At 42.6% G+C, this 23,125-nt stretch overlaps 3 protein-coding genes across 14 annotated transcripts in view; 2 read left to right on the forward strand and 1 right to left on the reverse strand.

Annotated features, from left to right (window-relative positions):
• Positions 1 to 260: 260 nt before the first annotated feature.
• On the reverse strand, positions 261 to 3,445 carry Mccc2 (methylcrotonyl-CoA carboxylase subunit 2). The gene is made up of 9 exons (XM_072013634.1): positions 3,089 to 3,445; positions 2,197 to 2,450; positions 1,852 to 2,123; positions 1,610 to 1,757; positions 1,128 to 1,543; positions 924 to 1,058; positions 720 to 856; positions 564 to 649; positions 261 to 488 (listed from the first exon to the last, which is right to left on the reverse strand). The coding sequence occupies exons 1-9, from the start codon at positions 3,200 to 3,202 to the stop codon at positions 371 to 373; spliced, it is 1,680 nt and encodes a 559-aa protein (XP_071869735.1). The 5' UTR covers positions 3,203 to 3,445; the 3' UTR covers positions 261 to 370.
• LOC139992617 (protein daughterless) overlaps positions 2,876 to 23,125 on the forward strand; it is a 358,939-nt gene continuing 338,689 nt past the window's right edge. For all 12 annotated transcript variants that reach the window (XM_072013611.1, XM_072013612.1, XM_072013599.1 and 9 more), the window contains exons 1-4: positions 2,876 to 2,999; positions 3,727 to 4,012; positions 6,349 to 6,668; positions 22,075 to 22,124. In XM_072013611.1, the coding sequence (XP_071869712.1) occupies positions 6,587 to 6,668; positions 22,075 to 22,124 (132 nt within the window). In that variant the 5' untranslated portion in view covers positions 2,876 to 2,999; positions 3,727 to 4,012; positions 6,349 to 6,586. The remainder of the gene's footprint in view (positions 3,000 to 3,726; positions 4,013 to 6,348; positions 6,669 to 22,074; positions 22,125 to 23,125) is intronic.
• LOC139993052 (uncharacterized) lies at positions 4,572 to 5,886 on the forward strand. Its single transcript, XM_072014443.1, has 4 exons — positions 4,572 to 4,733; positions 4,809 to 4,878; positions 4,996 to 5,133; positions 5,439 to 5,886. Exons 1-4 carry the CDS (start codon positions 4,572 to 4,574, stop codon positions 5,507 to 5,509), a joined length of 441 nt encoding a protein of 146 aa, XP_071870544.1. The 3' UTR covers positions 5,510 to 5,886.

Raw genomic sequence — 23,125 nt, forward strand, 5'->3', positions numbered from 1 at the left:
TAATTGCTGCTATAATCTCAATATAATTATAACGGAACGCGCAAAATGTAAAATAACTCTTAAATAAAAGATTAAATAAAAGCGAGAAAATACGCGCGTGGACGCGTGCTCGTTGTTTCGCATCCATGAAGAGATGTTCCCTACTTTATAGACGCGTTAAGTAACAAAGATAGAAGGCTAATAAAGACGCGCATAGAAATATACTTATATATATATATATATATATGTGGAATGTTTAATGATCATGTATACATGATAACTTTGTATAAAAAATATATATCTTTGGCCTAAAATTTTGTTAGGAAGGCTACAAACGTCGGTTCATACTTTCATAATTGCAGGTCACTGGTTGCATCGTCGAACACGAACCTTACATTCGGAAAATTCCAAATTTAGTTTCTGGTATGGGTGCGTTCAACGCTGCCGATAGACTAAGACCTAATACCACTCTAGTGTCGGTCGGATTGATCACACCGTCGTCCCAAAGTCTGAAAAACAATTTACTCGAATAACTTGCATTTGCTCTCATAAAGCGAAGGAACTAATAGTACGTGAAAATCTACCTGGCACTGGCATAGTACGAACTGCTCTCCCTTTCGAATTTCTCTATGATCGGTCTTCTCAGCTGCTCCTCCTCATCCGGGGTCCACTGTCACAATCGACGAGATTATATGGATAATCGACAAGACAATAACAGAACGAACTGCAATGTTTTGTACCTCTTTTCCATCGCGAGCACGTTGCTGCTTGGTAATTTGCGCTATTACATTCGCAGCCTGTACCCCTCCCATCACGGATATTTTTGCATTCGGCCAGGTATAGAGAAATCTTGGCGAATAAGATCTACCACACATACCTGCGTATGTATCGAAATTAAACAAACCGAACATGACTCGAACAGCCGTTTATCAAATGCAAAGTACCGTAATTTCCTGCTCCGTACGAACCACCGATCACCACCGTAATTTTGGGCACTTGAGCGCAAGCCACGGCGTTCACCATTTTTGCTCCATTTTTAGCAATGCCCTCGGCCTCGGCATCCTTGCCCACCATAAACCCTGCAGTTTTACAATGACCAGATGTATTAGTCGTGGGAACGCGGCAATTTCATTCAACGAGATACGTACCTGTAATATTCTGCAAGAAAATAAGCGGTATCTTTCTCTGAGCGCAGAGCTGCACGAAATGTGTGGCTTTTAACGCGGCTTGCGAAAACAGTATGCCATTATTCGCAACTATTCCCACGGGGTAACCGTAAATTTTCGCGAAGCCGGTAACCAACGTTTCCCCGTACTGCGCCTTAAACTCGCGAAATCTCGATCCATCCACGATCCTCGCGATCACTTCTCTGACATCGTACGGACGCTTCAAGTTTACGCCGACTATACCGTAAATTTCATCGACGGAATACAGCGGTACGTCCATCTGTTTGTCCAAGTTTACGTGCATCGGTCTTTGTCTGTTTAAGTCTTTCACGATCTGACGAGCCAAGTACAAGGCGTGAGTATCGTCCATGGCATAATGGTCGGTGACTCCGGAGGTTCTGAAATTAAAACTCCAGAACCATGATCGAAAACAAACGATGCGTTCAAATGTACTTGTTAATTACCGACAATGAACCGTCGCACCGCCCAACTCCTCCGGAGTAACATCTTCGCCAGTAGAAGCTTTCACCAAAGGCGGACCAGCCAAGAAGATAGTACCTTGATTGCCAACGATTATGTTTTCGTCGGCCATAGCTGGCAAGTATGCGCCTCCTGTATAAATCGATTAAATACCATTGCGAATAATTGGCGTATAACAGCGCTGAAAGATTCAAGTAGAATAAGAATACGTGGATCATAGTCAGACCTGCTGTGCAACTTCCCATTACTACTGCAATTTGCGCGATCCCCTTCGAACTTAGGATAGCCTGATTGTAGAAGCTTCTTCCGAAATGCATTTTATCCGGAAATACCTCGTCTTGTCTAGATAAATTTGCGCCGCCACTGTCTACTAAATATATGCATGGCAAATGATTCTCTTCCGCAATTTCTTGAGCTCTCAAGTGCTTTTTCACCGTGATTGGATAGTACGTGCCGCCCTTCACAGTCGGATCATTCGCAACTATTACGCATTCAGTGCTAAATGGTGACGACATACTTTTAACATAATTTTCAAAGAATTGTTTCATGTCCGGAAATTGGAAATACTTACCCTTCTACCCTGCCGATGCCAGTAATAATTCCACCAGCTGGTACTTCCTCGTCATCGTACAGTTCGTAACCAGCTAACTGAGAAAATTCGAGAAAAGGAGACGTCGGATCGAGAAGCGTGTTAATTCGTGTTCGTGGTAAAAGTTTCCCCTTTTTTACGTGTCTTTCTCTCGCCTTTCGTCCCCCGCCCTCTACAACCTTTTCGACTGTCTCCTTTAGTTTATCTACCATACACTTCATTTGCACATAATTGTCCTAGAAACATTTTTTTTACCAGCTTCACATTCGTTCTGACACTCATTTTTAACCCCCAACCAATATCATTGGCTCATAGATAATTACTATAGAGTTTATTCAATTATAATTTGTACTTTTTACTTTACGTAACGAAAATCGCTGATAGTCGTTACGATGGCAGTCATAAAATGTAGAATAAAATTAATCAATTACTAAATATTAGAAATCATAATTGTACAAATACTATTATTAATTATCCCGATTTAGCAAAATAATTCAAGCTGTGCGATCGCTAATTATTCAACGATAACAGTTGAGAGTCAATTATTTTCATTATTCGAAACATTGCACGCGCTGTTTTTAATAAATTATGAAGAAAAGGCGCGCGCAATGTTCGTAACGTTTGTATTACGCGCCATACATCATCGTGAGTCAGTTGCGCGGTCGTCCATCACGCTCCGAATGTGTTCAAATAAACGATAACAATTTATCTCACTCAAGAGATAAAATAATCCATTCGTGCAATTAATATCGCGATAATTTTTACATCCCTTCCAAAGTGATAAGGTAATATCGATCAAAAGTGGAATCCTTAAAGAGATTAGTTTCAGGATGGTTCGTTTATGAATGAAATGCGCATGTACTCTCGTTCTAACCTGATACTCCGGTGCCTTGGTGTCTTGTTCACTACCGATAATGATAGCTTCATCGTGAAACGTTCTTGTAGTATGGCGTAAATTTCTCATAAAAAGATTTCCTTTCCTTAACATCCTTATTAATATCGATGCTTCCGTCACTTTACTTTCGTGAATTATCTATAACTATAGTGTGTACTATGCTCACTGCACTTTACGCTTACCAATATACACAGCAGCTACAACAATGTAATTCACTTATTTTTGAGACCGAGCTACGCTGCCATCTCATTGAAGTTATTCACAGTTCGGAGGCCGAAGTTTTTATCGTGATATGCGGTGGAAATAACACATAATTGTAGCAGACTGTTTATCAAAGCATTGTGAAGAGAGATAATTTTTTTCAGTTCAGGATCACGTAGGGTCAACGATATAATACAAAATACGTCAAGATATCATAGATTTTTCGATTTGTTTTTCAATAGGGCGAAACATAAAAATGCTTTTCTTGCTTTCGTTGCTTTTATTAATTAACGATATTAAATTTTATATCTTTTGCAACCGATGATGTAAAATGGTATAACATAGATAAATGCATAGACAAATTTTTAATTAATATATATTAAATTCAAATAATTGGTACGCATTGCGTTTTATAGATGGCGCTCGGATCGCAGGTTTGTGCTAGATGTCGTTGGAAGCGAAGGTATATCGCTACGCAGTATCCGTTTTGCGTTGCATTGATAAAAGGTTTAGAAAAAGGGTGAAGTTTGAGAATACTTTGTCAATCGTGGACGAATAACAAACGTGTCTCGACTGATAAGTAGCTAACGATTAGTCAACGTAGAAGCAAAGAACGTGACAAGGTATTAGATCAAGTTCGAGAAAAATTTGAAAGCTTACAGAATGCCGGACCTATCCAGTCTATCTCATTACCCTTTAAAGGTAAATATCGTTAAAGCAACATTCGATTTGTCATTTCCTTGAATAATTCTACTTTGAGATCATTTGCTTTATTACTATTCGTTGCACGTCATATTCCTGACTTTTTCTCGTTTCGCTTTGTTATCGCTTTTCGCTCGAGCGATTACGAAGATTTCTCTTCGATATTCAATGTTTCCGATTATGAGAACAGATGTCGGATAACCTCTTAAAATTGTAATTACATTTTACGAGGGCTTTACCGTAGTTCCTTTCGACGATGCATGTTTTCTAAAGAGTGAAATAGAATTATGTAAGGGCACGGCAATGAAACAATTCCATAACTTGTTTGACAAGTTTCTCGTATTATCAAGGCGGTTTCTGCAATACCGCAATTGCATTATCAAGAATCAGTTGCCTAGAAAACTCTACTTATTTAGCATTTTAAGATCATTTTTTATGATCTTGTCGGATTTTTTCAGGTGATATTTGCAATTCATTTAGTCCTAGTAACATGGTAAGAATAAATTTTTTGTTTACTGTATACTAATCTGCAATTTAGAAAGTATTGTAAAGTACTGCAATGTATGGAATGTCATATTTGTACTACATAGTTGAACGATGGATTTCTAGGAGCATTCAGGGACATTGGTGCCCAAGGTCTGTAATGTTTTACAATTTTCTTTTCTTCGTTTGTTTATTGTGGGCTATTCACAATATCGAATCAGACGAACCTCTGCAATTTGTAAGCATTTAGCCATTCATATATATTTTATGATTGTGGTAAGATCAGTGTTTGTAATAGAATTATATATTTTAGGCACTTTTTATAAATGTACTATCCATTTTTTTTGACATAGTAACATTAGCGGTCTATTTCCCATCAATGTGTAAGTTGGTGCCACGTACTATCAAATTTAAGACTAACACTTAAAGCTTGATAAATTATATCGTTGATTAACCTCCCTACGCAGAAGATATATCAATCTGATCGCACAAACTTGTAGATGTATCTGAGACGCTTAGTGCAACAATTATGATCATAAACATGATTGTTCGCATCATCACAAGCGTATATCTTCTACGAATAGGCCAAGCAAGAGGTGGATGTTTATCCACAATGTTTACTACAGGTCCTGCAATGGGTCAGTAATACATTGGATACAGATGTTTTGTAGGCCTGCGTTGCTTCTACAAAGTTATGCTTTGAGTAGGTGCATGACATCTTTTGTTTCAAGTATGCATATTATGTCGCACAGTTTACACTACGTTGTTTATAACAGTATTTGTGAATGTAATGCTTGATACGATACAAACTGTTTACAATGTACAGCGTTTTATTTGCAACCATATTGAACTATGCACTGTGTCGTACTGCCTTTTTTGTACATGTGGTTCATAATTTGAAGGGGGTGGGGAACAAACTTTTATGAATGTTTTTCTATTCTAGGCTTTGGTCGACAGGATTACGAGGACATATCTCATCCGATTCCACAAAATTCCGATTTTGCTGGAGTTTAAAAATACGATATGACATTACTAAAGTTCGATACGTCGAAAATTACGCGATATCATTGTCATATCTCTCTCGTAAATCGTAAGAAGTACGCGCACGTATAATCACGTTACTGACATTAAATACTCCTTTATTTATATATTTTAGAATCTCTAACAACGATGACATTCAGTGCAATCTAGAATTTTTATTTTATGTATATACGTATGCAAATAACGTTCCGTCGATACGCGATGACACGAAAAGAACCGTATATTATTATATCGTTATAATAAAACTTAACTTAACTATACGTTTCATACGTCCGACCTATAGATTTTATTCTGTACAATTATTTATTTGTACTCGTAACATGTGAATAAAAATTTTCATTGCAACCGTATGCCCGTACTCCTTAGGTTTTCATGGAATGTAATCTTTAATCTTCAATCTCTTAAACTTATTATTTAAGACTAGATTGTTCGTAGATTAATGAAAAAAAAAAAAAAAAAAAAAAAAGAATAATCATTGGATTAGTTCTCCGATGGGCGGACAGGAAGGAGAGTATAAACCAAATTTTGATTAAAACAGGATAAATACGTTATTCAATATTGCTGTCTTTTGCTTACGATCTTTGCTTAATTCGAATTACTTTGTTGAAAATAAATGCTCGGTCAAACAAGTATAAGTCGAACGAAAAATTCTGGTGAAAATAATATAAGTTATTTTCAAATTTTAATCATTTTTCACGTAAAAAGATATTCTCTTATACTCTTTTTCCCGTTCGTCAGAGAATTACTAGACAATAAGAAAGACAAAGAAGTAACGATTATGTTTGATTAACGATAAACATATTTTTGCGAAGGTGTCGAAAGAGGAAAGAATGATATTCAAAGCAGCCGCGTAGCGACAGTGGCGCGAGTCAGTGGAGAAAGAGTGGCGCCACTGATGAACTATAAGAGCCGCATCGGTGAGGCGGCGTGGTTCAGTAGTGTGCGTGACCGTTCCGGGAGGAGGGTGACTCCACGCGCGGCCACACCGCGAAACCGTGCCCCACTCGCCTCAACCACGAACGTCCACTCGTTTTCTCGTCTCGTGAAAACATGGCGGCCAGCGACGACGAGCCGATGCATCTCTACGAGGTCTTTCAAAACTGCTTCAATAAGATCGCCAACAAGCATCCCGGTGAGTGTCGTCAGTCACTGAAACAATACTCGTTAAACACAGAGAATCAGGAGAATTCTGTGTTGTGCGTGTACCGTGTGAAAATAGAGCGACGGAGTCTCTTGTGTCTAGTGTCTTCTGCGAGAGCACCGTGCATTAAATACAGCAAGCGTCGCTTTTGGTGGTTCCCTTGTGTCAACGAATCATTTTACAAATGGTTAGGAAGAATTCGAGTGTTGTGTTTCGGTCGATCGAGCTCTTGATCACATCGACGATCCGTGCCGGACGATTCTCTCGACTGACTCGCTCCGTTCTGTGTTTTGGTTTGCTTGTCAGTGCTTTGGACAGTGCTGCCCCGTCGTAGTGAACTAACCCCCCGAGAGAGAGAGATCATTTCTCTTTCTAGTGCTTCGTGTATCGCTATTATTGTTCTTTCGTTCGTTTAAACTCGAATACTATTTGCATATTGTCCGTGTGGCGTACTAGACGCCGAAAATATAGTCGACATAACCTAGACATCGGAGACTCGTCGTTTTCTCGCTCGCTGTCATGTGTAACAGTCGATCGAAACTGTTGTCATACATTTGCAAAGCGTCCGTACGGCTAATACCGAGAACAATAATGTTAGACATTAACGCGTTATTATTTATTTCGCGTATCATCGACGTTCGTTGATCTGGCGAGATTCGTTTTCAAAAGTTGGCCCCCGATTGGGCGAGACAGTCGAGACCCGATCATGTACCACGTGTCCTCTCGGCGACGCCGCTGCAATCGTTAGAGGTTAATCGCTCGAACATAATATAAGAAAGACCATAAATCGGAATCTTTCTGCTGGCACAGAGCCTCGAAAGACTTCTCGAGGGTGGGAATTACGGTCCTTTCTTTCTTTTTTCATTTCTTTTTTTTTTCTCTTTTCGCCTTTCCCTTTTCATGTAGTTGACCGAGAAAGAAATAGTTCTTACAATTCGGAGCATTGTTACGCCGTGGTCGTTGCGCGAACTGTATTTTAAAAGAGGTTCGTTGCCAGTTTTAACACACGTCAATTCCAGCACGTGTCTGTCCGATCGAACGCCGTCGATATTATCGACGCTCGATGTTGATCACGCTCGTGTTCGAATATTCTTATCTGTTTTCGAAATTTATATCTAATATGGTGACATTGTCGAGCTTTGATTTATCAGCGATAAGGTTAATAAGGGTAGCAGGTTTGGTCGGTCGTGTCGGCCACGAAATCATTCCGAAAATTGTTGTTCAAAGGGAATTGTAAAGTCGACTGTTTGCATGTCGCTCGGGATAGTTGGTAAACCGAGTCTCGGTTGTTTGTTTAGCTTGTGGATGCTGTTTGGAAAACGCTGGAGGTGGTGCATGGTTGTCCTCGACCAAATGCGCTTCCTAGTCGGTAACGAAATGTTTCGTGTCGCGCATAGTACCTACATATACTACGTATACAGGATCGACTATCCAAATTAAACGTTTTTTCTTTCTCTTGTTAGACGAGCCGCGTTAGATCGATATATCGATGCACGCGGCGAGTTCGTGTATTTAATCGGAGATTAGATATACGATTCGCCGGTCGAACGGCGTGTCGAGTTTTACACGATGTTTGAAGAGCGGTCCGAATAATTTCGAAAATATCGCGTCGATTGTTTAGGATCGATCGTCGTCTTACTCATTTATATTCCCGATGTTTAAGCGCGCACGGTGTCGGGTTCGTTAAGCGTCAATTGTTCGGACGAGGCGGCCGCCAATTGCCAACAATCCGGTTAATTCTTCGCTCGTTTCGCCCCTGTTAATTTCAACGATCGCCACTTTGACTGGAAACATTGTATACGATTTGATATAAAGCCTCGTTCAGATTAGACCAGTTACCTGAATTCATACGATTCGAAGTCCAATAACTTGAAACTTCTTTACCAGCATGAAATTATCCTTTACTTTATTCCAGATATTCCTTCGAGTTGTTATACTTTATCAGCCTCGTTAGCAGTGAAACTATCAAATCGATCAGAATGATGCGCAGATTTCTTTGTTTTCCAGCTATTGAAATAGTGTATGCGTTTTCGGTAATAATAATGTTTACTTTTATCGAGACAGGAACACGGCCGCGTTTCTTATCTTATTTCGTTATTCTTGTCTCGTTACTTTAATCTCGCACGATATACGCAGGTAGGTAGATATTAAAGGCAGTTCTATGGTATTGTTACTCAAGGAGCAGCCAGTATTTGATTCAGGCCACAAATTCTCGTTCATTGTTTTAATATCTGAAGGGTCAGGGCTCGATCGTTCAAGTGCAAGGGTATCTAAAAATAAAGGGGGATCTCCAACGTACATTCCACGGATATTTCTTTCCATTTGGACGAAGCGTTTCTATCTTTGTTCGTTAATGGGACGACTGTACATGCATATGTATACGTTTCAAAGGTTCTCGCACGACAGGATGGGCAAACGGCAAAATTACACGTAATGCCACGAAAACACGAGCGTAGATTTTAATGGTCGATTCGATCTAAAATTATCAGACAGTGACTCACGAGTAAATTTACCTGAAGCGGAGTTTGTTTCGGGAAACTGCGGCACGATAAAGCGTTCATCGTCCACGATACGTTTACTTAGGAGGAAATACTTTCTGTAAGCACTAATTATTCGATGTTGACCAACGAAACGCGGATGAATGTACAGGGTGTTTCAGAAACGTTCTTTTACGATCTTGAAAATTCTATCTCTCGATATTCCAGACTGTTTTAATCGTTGATATTGCCGATTCGTCGTTGAAAGAGGCTTACAACTCCGAAAGTAAAGATATCTGGATCGACGTGCATCTATCAAAAGACTCTTTCGCTTGTTTTGGTGGAGCAGTGCGTGGTCTCGAAGCTTTACCTCGACTCTCGTTCACGTTCCCTAAACTTTCTTCGATTGCAATGTTTCTGTCCGGGATCGATATTTCGGTATGAAGAAACGCGGTGCGATATCTCGGTGATGGCTGGAAAATCGAATCTGTTTCAGCTCGTAAACCGTAACGATGAATCCGCGCGACTTGCGAGTATTACAAGGGAATACCTCCTCGCAGGGAAACGCGGCTGATTTGATCTGACCCAGGAGCGCCATTTCTGAAACTCTCTCGTTCCCCAGAGCGAGAGTTTGAACGAACAACCATAAACGAGCTCCAGACACAACACTCGTGACTTAGCTCTCCTTCTTCCTTTCTCTTTCCATCCCACAGACCCTTCGATTTCTCTCTTTTTCCCTTTTTACCTTATTTCTCTCTCAGGAGAATTATCGAGGGAGTGTCACCGTGATGCACCTGCCTCTTGCTCTCTCTTTCTCTCTTTCTCTCTTTTTTCTCACTCCCGCTATATCCCTGTCTTCCTGCCGCCTTCTCCTTCGCTCTCGCATTGCTTATTGGTCGCACACGCGCCTCGCACACGACTTGGTACCGCAATGGCTCGCCTATGAAAATTCTCGATGGTACTCCAACTGGATAAACGGATGATTTCGTAACCGCGGAAATGAAAATGTATACGACTTCCAAATGCAACCTGCAACCTTGGGGTTTTCTCTAGCAGCTATGATTCCGTATGGTACGTACGTTGCCGAAAACAATTAGAGCGTTCGAGGATGGCTGTGCATCGATCTATCAAGTCGAAATAAAAAAGTCTATGGATCTGTTAAATCGATAAAAAAATTTAAAAAGTTGAAGCCATAAACGTTAACCGTCAGAACCCTCTCGCACATTTCGACTAACGTTATTAGCGAAAATTTACGTTGTTCCAATTTTTCTGAACGCGATAGGCAAGCGATTCTAAAACTCGATAAATCGTCATCGATCAATTTCGCTTCAAAGCTATCTTTCCATTTATTTTTGAAGTCGAATACACTATTTCTGTCAGCGTCTTTCGAGCGCTTAAGAAATATTAATTAATATCGCGTATGCGGAATAATATTTATTAAATTAAACGATCGGAAGGTGTATACGTACGTGTTTCCAAAGGTGGCGAATTCGATTTCTTGGATAGCGAAGCGCGCTCTATTCTTCGAGACGTTCGAACAACTCGTTACTCGTTAACGAACCGTTCGTGAAGCCCGTGTTCACGGAGAGGATGCGGGATTCTAGCGCTATTCTTCGGTAGCTCCAATTCCGGAAGCTGTCCGGTCTGAAAGTAAATCAGGGAAAAGTTTCCCGTGGTTCGGCTACGAAACTTTTCGATCCTCTTCTTAGGGAAGGCCAAGTCCAAAGTGCGTTTCATGTACGGGCGCGCACACACAAATCAAGGATGAGCATAATCTACATTTACAGCAGGGGCCCGATGAGCATCTGCTTCCACCCCTCTTCGCCCTCGACCCCTCGTCCCTCGACGCCCTAGTCCGAATCCCTTTCTCCGCCAACGAGCATCCTCCCACCGTCGTGCACGCGTGTATTCTCCCGATCGCGATCCTTTCTTCCTCGTCTGCGTCGAACTTTGTTCGCTCGTTCCCTCTCTCTTCCATTTACACGCCAGAAACGTATATTATACAGCCAACGCATAGTATACAGCGTCGGCCATAAGTATATCAACACGCTTATAAACATTTAGCGTAAGTCGAATGCTTTTCGCTACTTTTATTTTCTAGCTGTACCGTTATAAATAAGCTGCGGATTTTTATGCAATTTCGTATTTTTACCAAAAGAATCGAACAAACGAGACGAAACTTATTTCGTTACGTCTATACGAATGATACAGTCGCCTCGGAAAGTAAGCCAACGCCCTTTAAACGTAAGACGGTTAACTTGGTTCCCGAGGTCGCTATATCTGTCTATAATGTAAAATATCGAACAAAGTAAAATTTGTCGGTGTCTTGGGTCGAATGTAATTGGGTAGGTGTGCTGATACTTATGGCCGGCGGTGTATTATATACGCGCGTGCGACACCAGTGTCGATAGGTCACGCGGAGATCTCTTCGTACGTTATCTCCAACTTTATTATTTGCTTTATCACTAGCGAAAAATTTGTAATCATTTAAGCTCGACCTTTCAATTCATCACGATTTTTTCGACCTCTTCCCCTCTCTTTCTCTCTTCGCATCTATTGCGTCTCGAAACAGAGGATTCTCTTTTTGCGTTCTTCGCGAAATCTATGTAGATATTGTTGGTTGTTGTGGGTTTTATCGTCTCGCTGCGAGCAGGATAAAAATGCGCTTTGATAAAATGCTTAACGAGTCGTAACACTTTGTATATAGGATGATACTAATATATTGCGACGATATGAGTAATTTCAATATGCACTGGTATTTTTTTGTTCGAGGGTGAATGTGCGTCTTTCGATCGTGAGGTCATCGAGATAACAGTAATATAAAGACGCGTATTTATCAGCAATCGTGTTCGCGAATCTTAAAATGTTGCAGAAATTGTTGTATTCGCGCTTCGAAGCATTATTCTTTCGGTTAATGGGAAAACACGCGTATCACGCAGCCTTCTTTAAACTTGAGACGATTATTAACGATAAAGAAACGCGACTAGACGCAAAACGAAGGAAAGAACGCGGCAGAGTCGAAGGTTAGTCAAAGCATGGAGATTTACTTTCGGGCTCCTGAACTAGATTAGCCGGCTCGATAGTGGAGAGTAGACGCGAAGGTGTTTGAGAAGTTGGCGAAACGGGCGAGTGCACGGTGCGACTCGAATTCCTGACTAATGCAAGTCCCTCGTTACCGAACATACGCCGCCATTCGCCGCGCTCCCGTTATGGTCGATATGAATTTGCCACAGCGTGAAACGCCATCGTCCTGAAACTCTTCGTTTCTCTCCCATTCTCCTTCTCTTTCCCTCCGTATCTTCCCCTCGAGAGTAACGCGCCAACGATCTCGCGTCTCCGCTCTTTCTGTATTTCTCTCTCGGTGGCCGTCGACTGGTCTTGGTAAATTCGCGATGTTCCACGGGGAAGAGCAAAAGTCCATTAGCCATTGCGAGAACTGGGTTACCGAAAGGAGCTTGGACAGATAAAAAAGATTCTCGACGATTCTCTATATTTGGCGCATGTCGTTCCCTTTCGCCGATCAGCCGTTTCTGAACCGAGATCTCCGATTCGAACTTCAAAGTCTCCAAATCATTTCCCTTGGTTTCTTCCTTACCACGGATACACGTTGTATCGCGTACTCTGGAAAGACGGTCTATCGTCCTAGAGAGTCTCTTAGCAGTTTGACTGAAAGCACCACCCTATGGAGTACCATATCCTGCTATCCTCTTGTCTCATTGGCGTAGGCTTTACTGTTCTCAACTTCGTTTCTCCTTTATCGTTATAATGGTAAAAGTTTCATCGGATAGATTTACTAGTTTGTACGTCGAAAAGGACGAGTGAAATTCGTATAATAGAATTTCATCGATTCTCCTTATTACCGATGATTTTTCATTCGTACGGTAAGTGTTGAGCTTCGGATAAATAAAAGCCATATAAACGGAATTCGCTTGTAATTTAAATTCTCTGAAATATTCCATTTTCTCTTTATAAAATTCCACGAAATATCACTTTTGCAATAAAGCGAAGGTGAAAGATCTATCCGACCAGAAACCTCTACACGCTGTTAAATTTTTTTATTAATTATTAACGACAAAGAGGGGATAAATCGTGACGGCAAACGAATTGAAACTAAATCTGGGTATAACTCGCGACAAACATGTTCTACTGTAGTCTGCTATCCAACACAGCATAGAAGTTGAGTCTCTTCTGGTTAACAATTCAAAGTCGTATCGCTGCATAGATCCTCGATCTGCGTATTCTTGTTTTCGTCGTAAAGATACCAAAAGTAGCCCCGCTTTCTAAAAGAAGTATAAAAAAAAAAAGAAAAAAAAAAAAGAAAAAATGAAAGAAAGAAAGGAACGAGACTGGCGGAGACGAAGAAATTGATCGCAGGCCGATTTAAGCCGGGTAGGAAGAGCGATGCCACCTGTAACAGATCGTGAGCGCGCGTAATCGGCGAAAAGCTGGCTGGTCGAACGCGTGTGCAGACATTCACGCTCGCGCACAAATGCACGCAAGTGCGCGCCGCTGGTGGGTCTGTACGGCGCCGACCTGCACCACGGTTCGGAATAGACATCTGGCCAGATTTCGTTAAGTTTGGCCCACGTGTACACACCTATACGTACGCGTATATATACGGCATATATAGACGCGTACACGCGACACCGGGGCTCGAACAAATGTGCATTCGGCTCCTGGCGCCAGAGCCGAAAAGGGGGCTCTGATTTTTTGGCAGGTGCCACTGTCCTCGACCAGCGTCACTTTCCTACGTTCAATGGCCTGCCCCCGACTCACCAAATTCCTCGGAATTTCCAGTCTCGTCGACCGCGAGATACCACGGGTCAAACTCGACCATCGAACTTCGTCTGCCCTGTAATTTCCCTCTGATCATCCTCGACTCGATTCTCTTTCTCTCTCTCTCTCTCTCTCTCTCTCTCTCTTTCTCTCGCCCCCCCTCCGCCCTCACTCATTCCTCGGCTCCGTCGATTTAGTGGGAAGCAATTCTCAGAAGAAGTAGCTCTTCCGTCTATCGTCGTTTATAAGGCACCCTTGCCATTCCACCCTGAGTAAAGGAAAGACCATCGAACGCGCGTGAGAACGCGTGATCTGGTAAAACGCGAAGGCGAAAATGGCGGCAGCTTCTCACCTGTTGAACGCAACCCCGAGGCGATGCAGAAGATTTGCTTCTGCCTCGAACGTTAATACTCTTGGTGGTCCTCTTGTGCCGTGCTGGTTCACGTGAACCCGTGAATGAAAACCCGGGTTAACCTAGCCGTGAGAACTGGAGTGAGAGGGAGAGAGACAGCACGAAATCGGAGCACGTGTACGCCACGTGCCATGGGCGGCACGAGCTCGCGCGCGCGCGCACACACGCACGCACCTTTGCCACCTTTTTTCCACGCGATTTTACTTTACGCGGGCACTTTACCCGTTTTCACCATTTTCGATCGTGCAGTAGGAAACCGCGAACCTGTTCTCGTCTGTACTCGCGATTTTCGGACGAATCTTGCCAATGTGGATGCGTCCTATCTTTCATTTTGGGTTTACCTTCTGTACACAGCGCCCCATGAAAGTATTTGAACGATTATCATCAGATTGCGAATTTTTATGCAAATTCGTATTTATATGAAAACGAAGAAAGCAGAAACCTAGACAGAGGTTCGTTTCATCCGTTAAATATTACAACAGGTCTTGTATTTTGGGTATTTTATATATTTTCGTTATTATGTACATGCTATACAGGTTTTAGATCTTTAAATACCCCATAAATGTATAAAAATTCGTAGCATTCGCTTTTCTAGGCAACTATATCTTAACCGAACATAATTATACTCGTCATACCGACGAATAGATTGCTGATATATTTGCAAAACTAGGCGAGAATGTAAATGAATATACAAATTTATAAAATATCTGTACTAATAATCTATAAGATATCTTTTATCCGTATGTGCAAAAATATGAATTTGCGTATCCATCCATAAATTGGAAAGTAGCACCTAAAATTCTAAGCTACGTCGTTCGTGTTTATCGTTGCTTTTTTTACGGAGACATCGAGTTGGATTTTGTCCAAGGAACACGAACAAAAGGGATTCACGAAACGATACTCTCGACGGATAATCCATTTCAGGAACATTTCAGATCATTTTCCTCTATCAGTTTCGTTCGGTTATTTCTCGGTTTTTCGCTTAGGTCAACATTTCCAGAGAACTTAAATCGAAGTAGAAATTGATCGCGAGGAAGATCGAAATTTCAAGAAAGCTTAAGAGAGATTTTTGGTACAGTTTTACAATGTTTATAAACCTGTAAAAGACACCTATAAAAGATGGCGTTCTGAGAAGAGAGATCCCCCTCTTTGCTCAACGAACGACTCGATTAATATATGGTTTTCCTGCATCAATTTATTTCTCCCAATTATTCCCTGACTTTCGTTCGGTTCGAGAAAAAGAAACTTTAAGAAAAATGGACGATGTGTTGCCTACAGCGAGAAACTTCAGTAATGTGGGTTGCGCGAATCATATACGGTGCTCCACGTAAGAACAACAGCAAAGAAATATGTTTTTTTGGCAAAATTATATTTATCGGTACTTGAACGATCTTATCGCTATCCGTCCAAGGCTGAAACAGTTCCGGTCGGATGGAACCAGATATTTGTGATTTTTGGTACCAATGCATTAAAAAGATAACGTTTGAGAGTCACTGGAGCCCCCGTGGCCTGCGCCACTGTCCTCCGGTGGGCCCCTTCTAGGGTAACACGAAGGGGGGCACTGACAGCGACAGCTGCCGCTGCTGCTGCTATATTCCCCTCCTTCTTTCTTTCTCCATCTCTCCTACTCGCTGTCCACGTCTCACCGTTTCCACTCGGTCCCTTTTGCCGGAGCCATAACCCTCTTGGTCCCGCGGGGCCCGTTGGCACCAAGGCGTCCCCACCATGATGCCCATGGTCGCGTGGCAGCCAGCCTTCTCCTCTACAAAATACACCTTCGCTGTTCCGTTTACATCCAAACGCCGCAACGGACGGTCCCCTTTTTTCTTCCTTTTTCTTTCTCCCCCTCTCTTTTTCTTTTTCCCTTCGTTCTTTCTTCTTGCAGCGCTTCCTTTCCTCAGACTGCGAATATCACGCTCGAGCCAGCCTCGCTCCTTCTCGCGAATCGTACGCTCGATTCGACTCTTCGCGTTGATACGTACCGGTCGCTGGCTTGCTACTCTTTTTATCCCAAATTTTTGCTGCTCCTGCTATCTTCCGCCACGGAAAGTAACGGTTTCAAAATACTCGCCCCGATAGTATGCATCGGTCTCTCTGATTCGGATTTCACCTGCTCTGATTGGTATACGAGGGATAATTTAATTAGTTTCGTTGCAATTGGAACGTTGAATAAGAATCGATGCAGGCTCGATTATATTTCTATCAATCATATGTATGTACACGTACATTTATATATATTTATATGTATATATACACGATTTTTACACAACCGACGATAAGTATTCTTTCGTTGCTACGCGTGCATTGCTCTCCGTATAGTAACAAGTAACTGCCGAGAAAAAGTGGCTCGTCTGCATCGATCCTGAGTGAAGTATTTCCGCGAAGTCCATCGGTACTCGAAGAATTTGTCTGGATGGACCGCGTTTCGCGACTTCTATTTCTATATTTTTCGCTCACATTCGTGGGGTCCTTGTACCTGTCCGTGTACATAACCGTATACCCATAATACACTGCGGTTTCAGAGCCGATGAATAAGTTGCGATATTACATGTAGAAGTATAATGCACACGCTCTTCCGATTATTTTCACTACGCTGGTTCCACCGTGGCCTTGCGAGCGAGCTTTCGAAATTCTGGTCTTGCAAACAGCTTGGAAACTCGAAGATATAAAAACCTGCATAAAAAATTCTTTCGAATATTAATTTCATCCAAGTCCAAGCTGAACGTTTCGAGACAATAGCGTAAGACCGGCGTGTTAAGTAGCGTTAGATCGTCGTTGCAATAGAACAGAGAGAAACAGAAACGATCGCAGATCGATCGAACGATTCGATTCGAGTCAGAGCGCTGGTTCGGTTGAGCACCAGTGTCTACCTGAGTTCTTTTTCATATTTTTTTTTTCCTCTTTCTCTGCTGGTCTTCTATTCTTCCTCCCTCTGGTGTACGTATCCCCTCTACCATTGGGGTCGAGGGCCCCAAGGGTGGCAAACCTTTCCCCCTTCCTCTTCTTTCCCTATTCTCTGCTGGCCGCGAACTTCTTTTTTCTTCTTTTTCTCTTCCCTTCCTCCCTTTCTTTGTCCGCGTGTGTCTCTCTCTCGCTCATTCGCTCGCTTTCTCTTGCTTACCTGCGGGAACTTGGAACACCCTTTTGGGTCGCGTGGCACCGTGCACCGGCATGGTACACACGCGAATTCTCCCATAGAAATCGCTCGTTGGGGTGCGTGGGTCTGCGTTGTGGCGGTATATGTATCGGGTGTCCTGCAAATATCACAAAGAAAAGAAGAATTCTTGAGAAGGATCTGAAAATTTATACGGAAGTTACAACTATTTCGAGACGCTTAATGCAAATGTACGTATAATGTACGTATAAAAATTAGCATACAGCACGAATAGATATCTGAAACATATAATAAGCGTAGAGTAATCTCTGCAGGTTGTGGGTATATTCTGTGTACTTTGTATTTTCAGATTTGTCTCAACATTCGTCTAATACAATCGTGAAACGTTTCGTTATCGTGGAAATGAAATTTCAAAACGTTTCCTGTAATACACGCGTTGTATTCGTAAAATGTTTCTACAAGTATTCGAATACTTTTGTCAGACGGTGTATCTTGTATTTTGGGAATGTCAGTCGTATCCTGATTTCTTGAAACGTCGTCACGAAACGTCGAGGACGACTATTAAAATTTACACGCGGGCGTAAAAAAATGCAGCGACTATTCGAGGGAGATAATCGAATTAAGCCTTTCCAAGGCGCGCAGGTGTTTCATTATTTCTTTCACCGTTTTTACAAGCTTCGCCGTCACATTTTTCTCCGCGTTCATTTACGTTTGGTTTAATCGTGCTCTCAACAGGTGGTGATACAACACGTTAGAAATTCGATCGACCAGATTTCGGGCAGCTTTCTTTCTCCGCTCGATCTTACGAGGCAAAATGGCTCGGGGTCCTACTTCACGAAGCTGTGGTTCCTCGCTGAGACAGCGACGAACTTTTTTGAAGGAGTTGCTGGTTGTTACCCGACGATATTTAATTTTTCTTCGTGTTCCTGTTGCTAGCCACAAGTTAATAAAAGCTGCTGCTTGTTGCTAGCGGCAAAGATCAGAAAATTAAGAATCGTCGCGACGGAAACAATTGTTTCTACAGTGTGTAAAGTTGGCTGATCGTTTTACAGCGCACGTTGCTATTTTTCGGATGGTCGATATTATTTCTAGTTTACATTTGCGCGTAGACAACTTGTTGCTAGGAACGCATGTCGTTTCGAAACCGAGACAAAATCAAAATGTTCCTTTCATTACGTCGTTTTTCGTTACGTCGTTTCAACAACGCGAACAAAATATTTCTACGAGTCGATATTTGTCGGGCGTCGATTGGAACGCGCAGCAACGACAAAAAGTTGCGCGTTGCTGCTTCAGCGATGACGCGGATCAAGCGAGTATCGGTTGCTTGTGGGAACGAAAAGGATCCTTTGGTCGGAGTTTGGTCAGAGTGCAGCGAGGTACCCACGCTGATCAGGCGACCGATCGTTTTTCGAAAAAAGGGAAAAAATCAAGGGTCGGGTCAAGCTGTCGCTGGAATCCGGGGTCAAAGTACAGTCGCTTAATTCTGGTCCACGTTGAACACGTTCGATCGAGCGCGTAATCGTGTCTTTTAACGCATCCCTCGATCGTCCCTAGATTATGGAAATTTTGCGTTATATGGAAGGAACGCGCCTCGTTAATTAAACTCTTCTTCGTTAATCCGTCTCGCTAGGCCGAAGCCGCATTTTTGCCACCTGTTCTTTAATTTCACTTCGTTCTATCGGCTAGATGAGAACCGGATGCTGACGTCTAGAGGTTTACCGAGGTGGATTATTAGTACGAACGATAAGTCAGTCGTATCGCGTGGTTCGCTTGAACTTGGACGTTCAACGCGGAAACCTTTCTCGCTGCTTTTCTCCGGAATCGGGAAATGCAGATACGCGGCTCTACCGTTTCGTGGTGCCTCGTCTTTCACGACCATTTTTTTTATGTCCGCGCTTGCTTTTCAACGTTTAGTCGTTGCACGCGTTTTTTTCTTTTTTTTTACGAGATCGTCAAAACTCTGAAACGCTGGCTGGCATTTTCGCGGCACGTAATATTCGTTGATATTTTTTCCTTTCTCTTTCATGCGACTCTGTGGCGAATTCGCGAAACAGCGTCGAAGCGATACACAGTTATTCGGTAAATCATCGAAAATTTATACATTTGCGTAAACAAGCCGCGTTTCACGAAACACCGTTCATACTTATTCCCACTACCTGTCCATTTATCTTTTTCCCCGACTGTACGTTCGAGATAGAGGGGAAACATATAATAAAATTCGTAGATGAGTATCCTCATTCGTTTCTGGTCTCTATTCCTCCACAGATTTTTGCCTCGGAATCTACAAGTAAAATAGAATGGAGCGGTTGCAGAGGCATGTAGACGAGGTAACAACACTGTGATCGGGGGAAAATAATTTTAGGTAATTCTAATTCGATGGTGTCGCGCTGATATACGACGCCGAGCAGGCTGACCACCAAATCGCGGTCGTGTCTCGCGCGCTGAAAATCGTTGGTCGCCGCGCGCAACGCGGCGTGGCGCGTGGTTTTCGAGGTTGTGTCGCGCATTTCGCGAGCTGTAATGCCGAATTGATGTCGGCCGAAATCCGTGTAGATGGTATCGTGGCGACCAGTGGCCGGCTGTGGCGCCGGTAATTCGCCGCCGACATTCGCGTTCCCTCTTTCTGCGATCCTCGCATTCCCTTTCTCGTATTTAGAGTTAAAGGTAGGAAAGCGTTAATCGTTTGGTAGATAAGATACGTGGGAACGTGACACAACGTTCGAGTGAATTTATATTATTATAATACACGTACGTTATCCTATATAAATGGTAGTATAAAATTAGAATATGCGGGCACTCGAGTGGATTTGTAGCGACAGCACATGAACGTTAATAAAATATACGTATGCGTTAACCCCAAACTAGCGAGAACAGTTTGATCCGATTGGGGGAATTGTCGAGGAAGGTATACGCGAATTTGTCCTGCGATGGTGTAATCGTACGACACACGTGGAACGGATGATCACCGCGCAAAACACTTATCAGGAGTCGCGGTATCTCTGTATATTACATATAACGCTATCTTGCAGTAATATCTCTTTATCGTAATATTAATTCGATACGTTGCGAGATAATATTTAGGAAAATTGCTGGATCGTTGTAATTTTTCCGACGTCGCTGCTGCGGTCTGTCGGGATACGCATGGCACGAAGCGGCGAGTCGGGGTTCGATGGTTCGCTACAATGGTATCTTATTTACTGCTCTGCCGGTAGTCTTTATCTTACCACCGGTGATCTTTGATTCTAATAGCGATACTGGCATAGAATACTGTAAATCGTGGAGGAACAGAGGCACGGACGTTGTTTCCATGGCGAGTGAAACACACTTGGTCGGCAAGTCGGACAAGGGCAGCAACTCCGGAATCTCGTCGAGCGGAATCCGTAGTAATTCTTCATCGAGCAATATTCGATAGAGGTGACGCCGGCAGGAGCCAGCGTGGAAGACGAACTAGTCGTGACACGAAGGCCCGGTGCTCAACACTACGTCATAACGGTCGAGCTGGCTTGCACCGGCTCTGAGGATGACACGATGGACCATGGTTTAGCTTGTACTTTGATGCATGATATTGCAGACTCGGTACTGCACGCTTCGGCAAACATGTCACGAGCAAGCCGAAACTGTTAGGATTCATAGTTACCTCGGCCGATCGTGGCATAGTCGGACACTCGCCCTATCGTCTACGCACGGCTATATCCGTCCTCTGTAATATGATATACTCCTTCTGTACCATTCCCTTTTCTCGGCTAGTTATCAACTAGCTGCACTTTCCGCTTTTACCACTTTCTCTCTGAATCGCTAGATAAATTACTTGGAATAATTAATACACGTCCTCGAATCGTCGGCAAATTTCACGTTCGAGGATGGTCGATCGGAAGTTACTTGAATCGTTTATGTACATGGCGTATAGGGCAACTCGAAGGGATGACGATCGAATCGCGGAATAACAGGGTGTAACGTTAAAATATCGTTGAATTAAAATTAATCGGAATTCTTGCGCGGTAGTTTTCGAGACCGGTAAATCCAGCCGATGCTCGTAAATTCTGTGCAAGATACGCGCACGTAGATTCACGTTCTCGTCTGTCTGTAGGCGCGTGTGTGTATGGGGTGGGCATTAATAACGGATGAAGCCTCGACTGCGGAAACCTCGTAATGTTTATCTCGTTGTTTATTCTGCATGCGTCGCAGCCGCAACGCGGAAAACGCGTACATCCCGCTTGGATTCTTAACGCGATCGCGGTTTTGATTTATAAAGACGGGGCGCGAATTTATGCCCGGCATTAATTTTGCATCGACTCCGCTTGCCACGCGTTCCACTACGGCATCAGAGCTTAGTCTTCGTCTTATTTCGCTCCCCTTTTTGTCGGTACTGCGTCTGGAAATAACGTATGTTTCTAGTATTATTATCGATATTGCGAGTTACCTAAACTTCGAGCCTCGAAAAATTACCACGCGAAATTTATAGCAAGATGGAGTTGTTCGCGTCGCTCAAGCCTTAACGTCTTACGATTTAATCTTAAACTTTACTTTGCATAAAATAATGAAACTTGTCCTATATTATGTATAACATTGTTTCAATCGTGACGAATGTAATTTAACGTGGCTTCTTGTCTGTTGCAGAAAAATTAGGCTTCCAGTCGCCGTATGGCCCCACGATGGACAATGGGATGGTAAGTCTCGTTCCCTTTCTTATTGTTACTCGTTGATTATTCTTGAAACGCGAAGCGGAAACTGGATGATGTTCAGAGGGTGAATGTAAGGTCTTTTTTCCCCTCCAGAGTTGACCATCTCGAATCTTAAGATAAAGCAGGATTACGTAAGAAACAGGAGCGCAATAATTATTGCAGTCGTAGAGGCAAATTTATCCGAGAAAAAGTTACTCCTTTTCTTCTTCTCTCTCGCGGCGCGCCCTCGAGTACCCCTCTACGTAATCCCAAAACTTTATCCCGAGTAATATTTTTTGGGAAGCGGTTCTCATCGTGTTTGAAATTCTCCGCTAAAAAACACTGTACGCCACTCTCTTGCCAGTAGCTTATCCGTAAAGCCGGGATTTAATTTCTTTAAATCCTGGTAACAAAGGGAACAGCATCCGTTAAGCTTTCTTAAAAAGTTCTCCTTGAATCATCTCCACGCACTTTCGTAGTTTCAGCTATTAAAAATAAATATATATATACTTTTTCAAAAACGTCGCGCAAGATTTTTCGCAAATTAGGAGAAACGATTTTTTCTTTTTTCCTTCTTCTTTTTTCAACATTAATTCACGGAACGATGAAAGTTCGTTTTGTCTAGAAAGTAAGAATTACCCAATTTCGCGAGGGTTGAGCGCCGTCAACCTCCGGCTTTAATATCACTTACCCTCTCCCTCGTTCGCGACGATGTATTTATACGCTTATGTACGTGTACATGCGCACACGAACACGCACATATATTAATATATACATTCTAGCGAACAAAGGAACCGAGGAAGGTCGCAGGGGGTTAAGCGAGCTCGGATGAAAAGTTATCCCAGAGTGTGGATAAAGTCCCTCGTACTTCCTTCTTCCACGGCTTACTGCCCATCTATTTCTTTTGCCTTCGCGTAACCTTCGCGGCGATCGGTAATTAGTTACGCCTCTGGAAGAACGATCGGAGCGAAGCGTTTTTTGCGCGAGTTACGCGAGGCACGAGTTTC

This window comes from Bombus fervidus, chromosome 12 (genome assembly GCF_041682495.2).
Source record: "Bombus fervidus isolate BK054 chromosome 12, iyBomFerv1, whole genome shotgun sequence".
In the NCBI taxonomy this organism is placed as follows: Eukaryota; Metazoa; Arthropoda; class Insecta; order Hymenoptera; family Apidae; genus Bombus; species Bombus fervidus.

What these genes read in the sequence shown, in the direction of transcription:
- LOC139993052 (XM_072014443.1), top strand. Translation starts at nt 4,572, where the DNA reads ATGTATGGAATGTCATATTTGTACTACATAGTTGAACGATGGATTTCT. An exon ending in CAGACGAACCTCTGCAATTT is followed by an intron (nt 4,734 to 4,808) that starts GTAAGCATTTAG and finishes TATATATTTTAG; the next exon opens with GCACTTTTTATAAATGTACT. An exon ending in TACTACAGGTCCTGCAATGG is followed by an intron (nt 5,134 to 5,438) that starts GTCAGTAATACA and finishes TTTCTATTCTAG; the next exon opens with GCTTTGGTCGACAGGATTAC.
- Mccc2 (XM_072013634.1), bottom strand. Translation starts at nt 3,202, where the DNA reads ATGTTAAGGAAAGGAAATCTTTTTATGAGAAATTTACGCCATACTACA. An exon ending in GGCATCGGCAGGGTAGAAGG is followed by an intron (nt 2,124 to 2,196) that starts GTAAGTATTTCC and finishes GTCACCATTTAG; the next exon opens with CACTGAATGCGTAATAGTTG. An exon ending in GTACGGAGCAGGAAATTACG is followed by an intron (nt 857 to 923) that starts GTACTTTGCATT and finishes ATACATACGCAG; the next exon opens with GTATGTGTGGTAGATCTTAT.